This window comes from Harpegnathos saltator, unplaced genomic scaffold (assembly GCF_003227715.2).
Source record: "Harpegnathos saltator strain DR-91 unplaced genomic scaffold, Hsal_v8.6 scaffold744, whole genome shotgun sequence".
Classification (NCBI taxonomy): domain Eukaryota; kingdom Metazoa; phylum Arthropoda; class Insecta; order Hymenoptera; family Formicidae; genus Harpegnathos; species Harpegnathos saltator.
The window spans coordinates 152043-164083 of NW_020230587.1; the positions used below are offsets into that span (position 1 = coordinate 152043).

A 12041-nucleotide genomic window follows, 5' to 3' on the forward strand; every position below is an offset into this window, starting at 1 on the left:
TAATAAAATATATTTCATTTTCTTGGCGCCGAATATTATTAATACTATTACAAATAATATTACAAATGATATAAATTTTTACAAATAATAAAATTTGTAAAAATTTGTATTATTTGTAACATTATTATACAATTACAAATAAAATTACAAATAATAATATTACAAATAATATATATTACAAATAATATATATTACAAATAATATTATTAATAATAAAATATTATTTGTAATAATTTCGGTGCGCCGAGTAGACAAAACTTTCAGTATTGTCACAGAGAGGAAAGGAGAGAGAGAGAGAGAGACAGTCGCGCCCGCGATTCAGATTATAGGCAAGAAAGAATCAGGCACGCTCGCTGAGCGAGAACGAGAGCGACAAGGAGGGAATGATATTCTCTCTCTCTCTCTCTCTCTCTCTCTCTCTCTCTCTCTCTCTCTCTCTCTCTCTCTCTCGCTCGCTCGCTCGTCACCAAATTCGCATCACTGATACCAATGATATCAAAACCGAACAAACTGCGGACAAGCGTAACTTGTAAATATCGGAGATCAACTGTTTATCAGCTCATAGACAATTAATATGACGAGATACCCGCGGAGACCCGTGTACTTCTCTTTCGTCTTTGCATACAATTGCGATCAATAAAAAATTTTCACGAATTGTTCGGTTTTGACATCATTGGTATACGTGTGTATGTGTGTGTGTGTATGTGTACACGTACACGTACAATTACGATATACACTTATCATGTTAGCATTGATCATTTTTATTCATGCTAAAAGAAATAAGTATGATTATGTAAAGAATTTGTCTGCGTATTATTATACATTCTACATAGTTTTCCCTGTGATAGCAAAAATAACACACTTGAACAACCTCTATGCTCATATCACAAAGCCTGATCCACTGCGCTACTGAAACAAATTAGTAATTCTTCTGCTATAACGACATTAACAGAAAAGACTAAACTTCAAACTGCATTTCTCAAAAACGTTTAAGATTTGCACCGTTTTTGGATAGCATTTGTTACTATTACATCAATATTATACTTTTCTAAAAGCAAAATCGCGCGGTGATTTCAAGGATGAAGATTCCTCTTGTGTGAGATAATAATTATTCATTCTTTATTAATGGGAAAAGATTTTCCTTTGGTTTAAATGTTCAAGAAAAGTTATTTGTTCTCTGAGAATCTTTCAATTTTTACGTTCGTGAAAAGTTTATAAAATTCGTAAAGAAAGAAAATTATTTTACTACCTACCTGTTCAAGAGTTGCGCATAAGAGATATTTTAACAAATCTGAATCTGAATCAGTCAACAAATTAAATTTCTCATTCAAAGAAGCATATGTAGGGTAAGCATAAGTAAGATAAGTATAAATAATAAATTAAATATTATTCTCTGAATATAATAATAAATAAATGTTTTTTTCTTTAGCTGAATCATCGAAGTAAATATTTTATTACAAATTGACTTTTCGGATTACAATATTCATTTGATTTTTCAGAGTACGCTTTCAAATTGACTCTTCGGAATACGCTATTAAATTGACTTTTCGGAGTACACTTTTAAATTGACTCTTCTGACTACATATTTGTTAGTTGACTACATGTTGTGGAGTACATATTTTTTAATTAACTCTTCGGAGAGAAGAGAAGAGAAACATTTTATATTTTATTTAAAAAATCGTAATTTTTGCAGAAAACTGATTGATGAAGAAAAAAATTAATTCACGACCTCAACGAAGATCTTAAAAAAATTACTGCAAGAAATGAAGTTGTTGTTATTATATACCATACTGTACAATATTAAAACATACGCGCAATAATTATCTATAATTTGCATATATGGGCGTTTATGTAATTATAAGTAATATAAAAGTCATGACAAATTAATGTGGCCGCGCGTTTTCTCTGTCGCGTCATTGCTAGAAATCGTCCGAACTCTCGAAATTATTTTCTTCCAGAATTATGAATATAAAATAATGTGTAAAGGAAAACAAGGGGATGAAAGGGGAGACGGCGACGTCTGTCTTACGATAACATCGCTGCTGGCTCACTTCGTCGCGATAGTCTATTCGCTGGTAATGAGACAAAGACCGATTCTTCGTTTTTATCTAACTAATCTAGCTCGCTCGTGAACATAGCACGGAATAGTACCAACAAATCGTGGACATTGGCTTAGTAGTTCATGTCCATGAAAAATGGACCGAGTTGGCGCTTCGAATTAGCCAACTTTTCCATAACGCTGTAAATGCAGCCATGCCCGCTCTCAGGCTTTTCTCTGCTTTTAGATTCTTCATAGACCCAGAAGTATTTACCAATCAGGAGCGAGATTCAGTGGAAAATCTAGTAATGTCCAACTGTTGAGTCTGCTGAATGCAGCCAATAGAAATCTAGGAAATAACGGAATAAATTCGATCGGAATCACAGATGTCTATACTATACTAGATTGCTAACTTCGATCTTTGACCTATACAAGAGCTGTGTCCCGCCTATTTTCCGGTTCGGCCATGAAGACCGCCAAAACATGGCGGCGGTGTGTGTTTGTAGTGCGTACGTGAGTATCCGATGCATGTGTGTAGTGCTGTACTGTAAGTATGTGATACCTGATGTGTCTACACTGATGTGTTGTATCTACTGCTATTTATATTAGTAAAACTGCAAATATATAAACGAGATAATGCCAAGTACATGTTGCATTGTTAATTGCAATAATACGAATAAAAAAGGATATCACTTATTTAAGTAAGTAGAATACATTTATATATAATAAATGTTCGAGGTTTATAATATGTGAGGATTATCTTGCAATTAAACATTGTTAATATTATTAATATTATTAATATTAGAGTATATTCACTTACAAAAACAACGAAAGTTAGAAATCCTGCAAGTAACAGACACAAATTTACAAAATTAATATTATTTAATAACACATAAGTTGCATTTTATTCTTTATATGTATGTAAAAAATATTAATACAAATACTTTGACATATTTTGAACTGTATATATTCAATTTAATTTTAACCTTTATCAAACACTTAGATTAGCAACACCTTATTAATACACACATCTTTAAATGATATTCTTTCTTGTTCGTATTTTTGAAATTTACAATACTTATTCGGCATTATCTCGTTTGTAGATTTGCAGTTTTACTAACATAAATAGTAGTAGACACATCAGGTGTCACATACGCACTACTACATACACATCGGGTATTCACATACACACTACAAACACACACCGCTGCCATGCTTGGCGGTCTTCATGGCCGAACCGGAAAATAGGCGGGACACAGCTCTTTTGAGAAGTTAGCAATCTAGTATAGTATAGACATCTGTGATCGGAATCGATTCCGACGAGTTCCATAATAGGTACCCAGTAGTGCAGCTAAAAAGAACAGACTAATAGACTATGTTCCAATATTCATTGTCAGTATTGAAAATACATTGCCTGTGTTACGTATATTATAGCTTTTCAGTGCAGGCAGTGAATATTGGAAGGCTATATTTAGGCTATATTAAGCCAGCGGTACACGGTGCTTGTTTTCGTGCTGGAGCGCTATTCTGTACATGTCTACCGACAATTGTCGGTATCGGTCATTATCGACGAACGTCGGTTGCGTGACCGACAAGAACGATGCACACCTATTCTCTACATGGACACTACCGACAATCATCGGTGCAACCGACGAATTTCAATCGTCGGTTGACGTCACAAATGGTCGAGAGACAGTCACGGACAAAAGTGAGAATACATCGTAATTCGACCAATCGCGTAACGAGTCTATGAGAAAGTCCGCGATTTTCAAGTTTTACAAACATAACCGTATTCATAGAGTTGTGTAGAAAAATAGAGAAGATACAAGAGAAAGCATCATGTCAGAGAGTAGAAGTAGGTATGTATATATATTTTTAATGCTATTCATATATATATATGCTGTGTGGGTAAATATTACATTATTATATATATATATATATATATATATATATAATAATGTAATATTTACCTACACAGCACAAAATATCCAAAGGATGTACGTAGGACATAGGGACATCCTTAGAATCTCCTTACGACGTCCCCTAAACATCTGTGCTGTGTGGGTATACTAATAAATATTATTCGATAACTTAATAAGAGAATTATACTATCAATAAACAGTAATATTTTTTGTAGTACTGTTAAAAAGCAACGTTCTTCGCGTGCATCAACATTGCAAATTGAAGATTTGATATCCTATATGGAAAAGCATAGCCGTTTCACTGCCGGCCGGTTTAACGAAAATGAGGGGAAACTGCAACTGCAGATGCAGTGGGATGAACTGTGTAAAAGGCTAAATTCTCTACCCGGGCCAAAGAAGTCGGTCAAGCTGTGGCAAACTGTAAGATATATTTTAAGTTATTTACACAATATATGTTCCAGACATTTTTACCAAGAGCAAACAGATATGATGCAAATGCGATAAGCTATATATAAATAATTGAGATTTTTTTAATTACTTTCCCACCTTGATTTCCGGACATGTATACATTTCGTAGTAAACCCCAGTATCTTGATACATGTTAAATAAATTTTATGTAATGTTCTCCCTTATTCAGCTGACATTCTAATATCAATGTTATATAATTGCTTTTCTGTTATATGACTAGTTTACTAGGATACATTTGATTGGGATTTGCATATTACATTATATTTAATATATTTAGGTATGGCGGGATCTGAAGAGCGTTTCTTCGAGGAAAGCAAGCAAGTTAAGAGCTGAGCGCTTATGCACAGGCAATTTTCCAGCTGAAGAAGCCCCATTGCAGAACATTGAATGCGTAGTGTCTGCAATTGGTTTAGATTATTTTGAGGGAAATGCACATTGTCCTGATAGTTGCGTGGAAGATGTACGTATATATGTTCAATGTATCTCTTTAACCATTTAAAATAATTATAATACGTACATAAAGAAACAATTTACGTTATAATAATTGTTTGTTGTAGGAAAATATTGAACGACTTGAGATGGATGACGAAGATCCCCTTTATCAAATCCCACAGACCCGCTCTTTACATTGTACATTGTACATATTTAATGTAACAATGTTACTGCATAATTCTTCATTATAATTAAAACGTGGAGTTCCTGGCTGCTCGTGTTTCAATGGAGTCATTAACCACGGCTCCAGTCCATACCCATCATCACCTGTGAAAATAATACTTCGATTTTACTTTACTTTAGATTCAGTTTACTTATTTTACATTTTCAATATGATGAATATATTTAATAAGCAGTTGTTTTAAATAATTATTTACAACCATTTTACATTTTACAAGTTTTTGAATATTTTACCTAGTATTTAATAAGAGAAAAATAATAGTATTACCGATAAGCCAAGTCTTGCGTTTTCCTTGCATATACCATCGTTCCATGACACGACGAGTAGCACAATTTGCCCAAATATATGCATCATGTCGTGTCCCAGGATATCGAGCATTAATGTTTAGAATTTTTAAATCAGGGTCACAAATCTGCAAAAAAATGTCATATATACATAAAATTAAAATTGTTATCCCAATTTTAACATTTATACTATTTATTTATATATACCGCTTGAACATTGAGACAGTGATCACCCCAGTGATTGATGTAGGCTTCTTCGTGAAGTTGCGGTGCCAGAATCGATACATAAGTGCAATCTATTGCACCGATAGCACCTATAAACGGATGTTGTGCTGTGCGGAACTTTTCTCTTGCAGCTTGTCGATCCTTCGCTGTAATAGGAAATTTTACCCATGGTCATAGTAATAGGTCGTTTATTCCATTTGTCACGGCTGCTACACAATGGCTTACAGTCGATTGACTGACAGCCAGATTCCATTGTTCCCCAATGGCACCTTGGTAGCAGCCAACAACACAAAATCTTAAAGCTATTAATACCTATTAAACAATATTTGTTGAACATATAGAAATAATAGTAATAATTTCATATTAAATCACACACATAAAATATATGTGCATATACTTGATGCTGTACTGAAATTCCATATGGCTGTAACGTTGTAACCTTAGTCTTAAGATCTCTGCTAATTCCAACACAGTGTCAAGTGGCAAGCGAAATAAATTAATGAAAACATTATCGTGTAACTCGAATGGATCATTAGTATCACTCCAGACTCTTCTTTCTATTCGACGTTGTAGCATTCTCACGCGATTTTCAAGGTGTAAAAGATCCCACATGAGGTATTCAGCCATACTAAATTCATATTAAATATTATTGGATTTAACAATTATATTATTATATTATTGGATATAACATATCGTCGGCAAAATTAGAAAACCTCCTAATTCCAATTTTTAACGAATTTGAGATTTTCATTTCATTCAACTTAATAAGATAAGTTGGATGAAATGAACCCAGCAAATACAATGTTGCATGTAACGTACATATTAGTTGTAATTTCCTACTCAACAATATAACTGTTATAACACATGTGTTATATAACAGTTATATTATTGAGTAGGAAATTACAATTAATATGTACTTTACATGTAACATTGTGTTTGTTGGGAATATTTCAATTTCATAAAAAATTGGAGTTAGGTTTTCTAATTTTGCCGACGATATAAATACACTAGAGTAATGGTCCTAATTACTGCCATTTTCTTTAATTATAGTATTAAAATAAAAAATATGACAGCGTTATATATTTAAAATCTTGGTTTAATATTAAAATATTTTAAATATATCCCATTAAATCTACTAGGATATATTAGTGTAACTATCCAGTTACAATGTTACATGTAACATTGTGTTTACTGGGTATAATGCTCATATTTTTTATTGTAATACTACAATTAAAGAAAATGGCAGTAATTGGGACACTGGCAGTAATTGACCGTTATCCTATAAGTATAGACAAATTTATTCTTTTCGACATGTAAATGAGTTAAAAGAATTACGCAAAAAATGCGAAAGAAAAACTCTAATATCACTTGTTAACCTTCAGTTTGTAGCGCTATTTTCATCCTTAATATATTTTAGGATATATTTTTAACCTCATGAATTTAAGTCATGAACAATAATAGATTGTACATTCATTACTTAGGGTAAAAAGATAAGGTTTTGTACATATTATATACTATTCTAATACTATTTTTTATTTCCTGCTGCCGTGTAAAGACCGCAGTACGAATTGAAGGTTAACTCCACTGACTAAATTTTATGAGAATTTAATTAAATTTACTTACTTGCACATTTTTGGGTTACAATTTACAGCACACACACACTATTATATTTTATACCAACAGAAACGTAATAAACTAAACAAAAATTTTATAAATATGTGAAATCGCAATGTGCAGTATCACTACCTCAAATCGCGAATTCACTAACATAATCACATAAACCGACGATAATCTCGTCCGTGTGCGTCGGTCAAGCGCTACCGATGGCCAAGGGACCCCTCGGTAGGATTATCGTTTATGACCGATACTTGTCGTTCATTTTTAACGACGCGCGTCGGTGAGGAGCTGTACAGAATAGCTCTAACCGATAAATGTCGGTAGGGAGCGTTAAGCCCGTATCAGACTACGGATTGGGATTGAGTATTGGATTGAAATTTAAATTTAACCAATCAGGAGTAAGTTTACTATACTTGAGATTATTTTCTCTTTTTCAATTGGTCAAATTTCAATCTAATCTCAATCCCAATCCATAGTCTGATACGGGCTTTAACGACACCGACAATTGTCGGTACACGTGTACAGAATAGCGCTCCAGTGCTGCGATTCTGTAACTCGTTATTGGAGTTAACGACGATTTCGTTATTGTTGCGCAGCTTTTCTACGGTATACAAAAGCTGCGCAACGATAACGAAAGTGTCGTTAACTCCAATAACGAGTTACAGAATCGCGGTACAGTGCTACGATTCTGTAACTCGTTATTGGAGTTAACGACAGTTTCGTTATCGTTGCGCAGCTTTTCTACGGTATACAAAAGCTGCGCAACGATAACGAAAGTGTCGTTAACTCCAATAACGAGTTACAGAATCGCGGTACAGTGCTGCGATTTTGTAACTCGTTATTGGAGTTAACGACAGTTTCGTTATTGTTGCGCAGCTTTTCTACGGTATACAAAAACTGCGCAACGATAACGAAAGTGTCGTTAACTCCAATAACGAGTTACAGAATCACGGTACTGTGCTGCGATTCTGTAACTCGTTATTGGAGTTAACGACAGTTTCGTTATCGTTGCGCAGCTTTTGTATACCGTAGAAAAGCTGCGCAACAATAACGAAACTGTCGTTAACTCTAATAACGAGTTACAGAATCGCAACACTGCGGCGCGATTCTTTAACTCGTTATTGGAGTTAACGACACTTTCGTTATCGTTGCGCAGCTTTTGTATACCGTAGAAAAGCTGCGCAACGATAACGAAACTGTCGTTAACTCCAATAACGAGTTAAAAAATCGCACCACTGGTTTGCTTACTGGATGAAAATACTGCGTTCTGATTGGTGCATTTTCATCCATCTTCGGAAATGTACCAATCATAACGCAATATTTTCATCCAGCAAGCAATCCAGCACGAAAACAAGCACTGTGTGCTGCTGGCTTTACTGCCATTGTAGACCACGCTTTAGGCCTGGCCTACAATAGGTGTTGTAAGCTGTACGCCGTAAAGCTAAGACTCCATGCATGCGGTGAGCTCCGGCAAACGGCTGCGGTGACCAATCAGGAGACAGACGCATGCCGGAGCTTGCCGCAACCGGACTTGCGCCTCCCTCCTGATTGGTCACCGCAGCATTTGCCGCAGTTCACCACATGCATGGAGTCTTAGCTTTAGAGCTGACCAATTATAGCCGATTATTTTTGTAATAATCGACTGTGATTCGTTAATTCTTACGGCTTACAACTTACGACACGGTATTGTAGACCAGGCCTTAATGTAGGATAAAGCCAGCGGCACACGATGCTTGTTTTCGTGCTGGATTGCTTGCTAGATGAAAATACTGCGTTTTGATTGGTTCATTTCCATCCATCTTCGGAAATGTACCAATCACAACGCAATAATTTCATCCAGCAAGCAATCCAGCACGAAAACAAGCACCGTGTGCCGCTGGCTTAAGCTTAATGCGTTTATCTACACCTTGGGTACATCTTTCTACACCTAAAAATAAACATTTCGATGCACCCGACTGTACATATGTGTATCTAGCATCAACGCAATGTGAATCCTCCATTAGTTAAGTTCTGCGGATTTGTGCATCGCTTGTACCAAGATGGTCGCCACTTGTTAATAACGTATTTTTCTTCGATCCGACGTGTATTTTGTAAAAAAAGCTAAGTGCAGTGCCTTTATACAATAGTGTGTATGTGTTACATATTTCCACGAATCGTGTGTCGTGTGTTGAACGATTCAGTATTCTGCGATCTTGGAATGTTTCGTTTTCAAATGTTCCTCGACGGAATGCCGAGACTCTGAGATGCCGAGAGGCGGAATAATCATCCGTCACCAGCCATGTTCGACGGGTGTTCTTTTGTTGTGACAGTCGTGATATAATATTCTTCGTGCAGCGCAACGCCACATCAAAGCAACTTCGCGCACGCATCAACGTTTCCTGATTTCTTTCGTAAACTTTCGTCTCGTTTCATCTTGTTTCATTTCGTCTCACCTCACCTCACCTCACCTCACCTCACCTCACCTCACCTCACCTCACCTCACCTCACCTCACCTCACCTCACCTCACCTCACCTCACCTCACCTCACCTCACCTCACCCCACCCCACCCCACCCCACCCCACCCCACCCCACCTCACCCCACCTCATCTCACCTCACCTCATCACACACACACACCTAACCACATACACACCTCACCTCATCTCACCTCACCTCACCTCACCTCATCTCATTTCATCTCACCTTACTTCACTTCATCTCATCTCATCTTACCTTACCTCATCTTACTTTATCGTATCTTACTTTGCCTCACTACTTTATCTCACCTTATTTCATCTTATCTTACTTTATCTCATCTTATCTTACTTAATCTCATCTAATCTCACTTTACCTTGCCTCATCTTATCTTACTTCATCTCATCTAACTTCACTTTACCTTGCCTGATCTTATTTTACTTCATTTCATCTTATCTTACCTTCATCTCATCTCACCTTACTTCACTTCATCTCACTTCACCTTATCTCATCTAAAGTCACCTCATCATATCTCATCATCTTACTTAACCTTTACCTCACTTTACTTCATCTCTCATCCTAACTCATCTCATCTCACTTTATTTCATCGCATCTTACATTGTTTTATTTCACGTTACCTCATCTCACCTTGTTTCATTTTACCTCACCTTGTCTCATCTTACCTCATCTTACTTTATTTAGCCTTACTTCATCTTTCCTTACCTCATCCTACTTTATCTATTTCTGTACGTTATTAAATTTCATCTTTATTTCACCTTATTTTACTATACCACATTATATTGCATCACACTATATTTTAGTATATTCACTCAGTTCACTTTGCTTCATTTTATCTTGTTTTATCTTGTTTTATCTCATTTCATACTTCATCTCATTTTATACTTTAATTTATCTTACCTTGGTTTGTTTCACTTTATCTCATCCTTTATTTGAGTTACCTTGTCTTACCTCGTGTTATTTTATTTCATTTCATTTTACTTTATCTATTTTTATCCCACAGGGGCATCTTAATAGTATTTGCTTACCATCATTAAGTAGATTAAATGAAAGGTAATTGACTTATAAATATATTTATTTTATATGATTATTTTTTATTTAGTTGTCATTAGTAGTAGATTATGTTTTGTTTTTTTATTAACTTTGCTAGTTTACTGTTAATCTTTTAACTATCATTTGTATTTATATTATTGTCATTAATTTATATATCTATATATTTGATTATTAAATATCTTTAATATTCTTTGTATTTTTTCTTAAATTTTTTAAATAGTTTTCAAATTTGTTTAATATTTAAAACTGCTATATTTTTAAACATAAATAGTTAATCCCTGTAGTTTACAATTTTATGCTATTATATACAAATTGTCGCATTTAAAAAATATTTAATTTTAAGAACTTAAACGTAAATTTCTGAATATATGTATAATATATACTGTATATAAACAAAATTAAAAATATGCTGATAAATGCTGATATTAAATTATACTAATATATTATATTGATACTGAATATTGATATTGATATTGATATTTTTATTTATAACATGCTAATCATAATTATATATCAATATCATATATGTACACATACTTCACATCATACAATATTTTTTGAAACAAATTAATGGACTATTTCATATAATTTTACTGGTATACATAAGTTATTCAAATATATATTTTAATTATTATAAGAAGCATTAGAAGTTCTATTAAGAACAAGACAGTATAATTTCACTCTTTAATTTTTAAAATCATATATAACAATCATATGTATATTATAATCATATGTAACAATTTTAGATGTTTTGGTAAAGATATATTTAAACTGTTTTAAAAATTGATAAAAGTTTAAAAGCATATTATAATTATTGTTAAGATTAAAGAAATTATATGAATGAATTATATGAAATTATAGAAAGAGTTACTCTTTAGTTATATGATATAAAACTTTCTTTAGATTATCTTAATTTAAGCTTAATAAAGCTTAATATAAGTTAATAATTTTCATACTTATTAAGATATATATTAACTCCATTTCTACACAGATATATTCGATAACCAGCACTATCTTTATTTATTTATGTTTTTAGTAGAAAGTAAAAAAATAGCAGTATTTGGAATTCTAAATTATTAATATTTTTAAAATTCTTAAAATTTTCTAAATTTTTGGACATCTACTAAAATCTATTGTAAACAAACAAATTTTATATATTTGGAAAGGAAGCATTTATGGACTTATATTTATATGACTTCTCTTATTCTTATAGTGAATAATAAATGTTCTAAAACTTTGACCATCTATTTTTAGAATATACTAGTATAATGAATAAAGTGCTATTTGTTC

General features: G+C 33.5%; 3 protein-coding genes across 10 annotated transcripts in view; 2 read left to right on the top strand and 1 right to left on the bottom strand.

The window, feature by feature from the left end:
* Nucleotides 1-3030: 3030 nt before the first annotated feature.
* On the top strand, nucleotides 3031-5186 carry LOC112590186 (uncharacterized). 2 transcript variants are annotated; one of them, XM_025305983.1, is made up of 6 exons: nucleotides 3031-3309; nucleotides 3473-3897; nucleotides 4017-4098; nucleotides 4176-4380; nucleotides 4706-4888; nucleotides 4986-5186. In XM_025305983.1, exons 3-6 carry the CDS (start codon nucleotides 4034-4036, stop codon nucleotides 5109-5111), a joined length of 579 nt encoding a protein of 192 aa, XP_025161768.1. In that variant the 5' UTR covers nucleotides 3031-3309; nucleotides 3473-3897; nucleotides 4017-4033; the 3' UTR covers nucleotides 5112-5186. The 2 variants fall into 2 exon arrangements, with proteins under 2 accessions (XP_025161768.1, XP_025161769.1); XM_025305984.1 differs by lacking the exon at nucleotides 4017-4098 and having other exon boundaries at nucleotides 3031-3373.
* Nucleotides 5187-5460: 274 nt separating this feature from the next.
* LOC112590187 (uncharacterized) lies at nucleotides 5461-7555 on the bottom strand. 5 transcript variants are annotated; one of them, XM_025305986.1, is made up of 4 exons: nucleotides 7234-7555; nucleotides 6050-6238; nucleotides 5576-5756; nucleotides 5461-5513 (listed from the first exon to the last, which is right to left on the bottom strand). In XM_025305986.1, the coding sequence occupies exons 1-3, from the start codon at nucleotides 7239-7241 to the stop codon at nucleotides 5615-5617; spliced, it is 339 nt and encodes a 112-aa protein (XP_025161771.1). In that variant the 5' UTR covers nucleotides 7242-7555; the 3' UTR covers nucleotides 5461-5513; nucleotides 5576-5614. The 5 variants fall into 5 exon arrangements, 3 of the variants coding, with proteins under 3 accessions (XP_025161771.1, XP_025161770.1, XP_025161772.1); XM_025305985.1 differs by having other exon boundaries at nucleotides 6008-6238; nucleotides 7234-7551; XM_025305987.1 differs by having other exon boundaries at nucleotides 5501-5513; nucleotides 5593-5756; nucleotides 7234-7551.
* A 1650-nt stretch (nucleotides 7556-9205) lies between these two features.
* RhoGEF2 (Rho guanine nucleotide exchange factor 2) overlaps nucleotides 9206-12041 on the top strand; it is a 216922-nt gene continuing 214086 nt past the window's right edge. For all 3 annotated transcript variants that reach the window (XM_025305988.1, XM_025305990.1, XM_025305989.1), the window contains exons 1-2: nucleotides 9206-9617; nucleotides 10702-10751. The gene's annotated coding sequence lies outside the window, so the exon portion shown is untranslated. The remainder of the gene's footprint in view (nucleotides 9618-10701; nucleotides 10752-12041) is intronic.

Bases quoted from the DNA above. Each gene is read 5' to 3' on its own strand.
- LOC112590187 (XM_025305985.1), bottom strand. The intron at 5,757-6,007 runs GTATATGCACAT...TTCCTATTACAG, and splicing joins GAATTTCAGTACAGCATCAA to CGAAGGATCGACAAGCTGCA.
- LOC112590186 (XM_025305983.1), top strand. From the start codon at position 4,034: ATGTACGTAGGACATAGGGACATCCTTAGAATCTCCTTACGACGTCCC. The intron at 4,099-4,175 runs GTGGGTATACTA...TATTTTTTGTAG, and splicing joins CCCCTAAACATCTGTGCTGT to TACTGTTAAAAAGCAACGTT. The intron at 4,381-4,705 runs GTAAGATATATT...TAATATATTTAG, and splicing joins CGGTCAAGCTGTGGCAAACT to GTATGGCGGGATCTGAAGAG.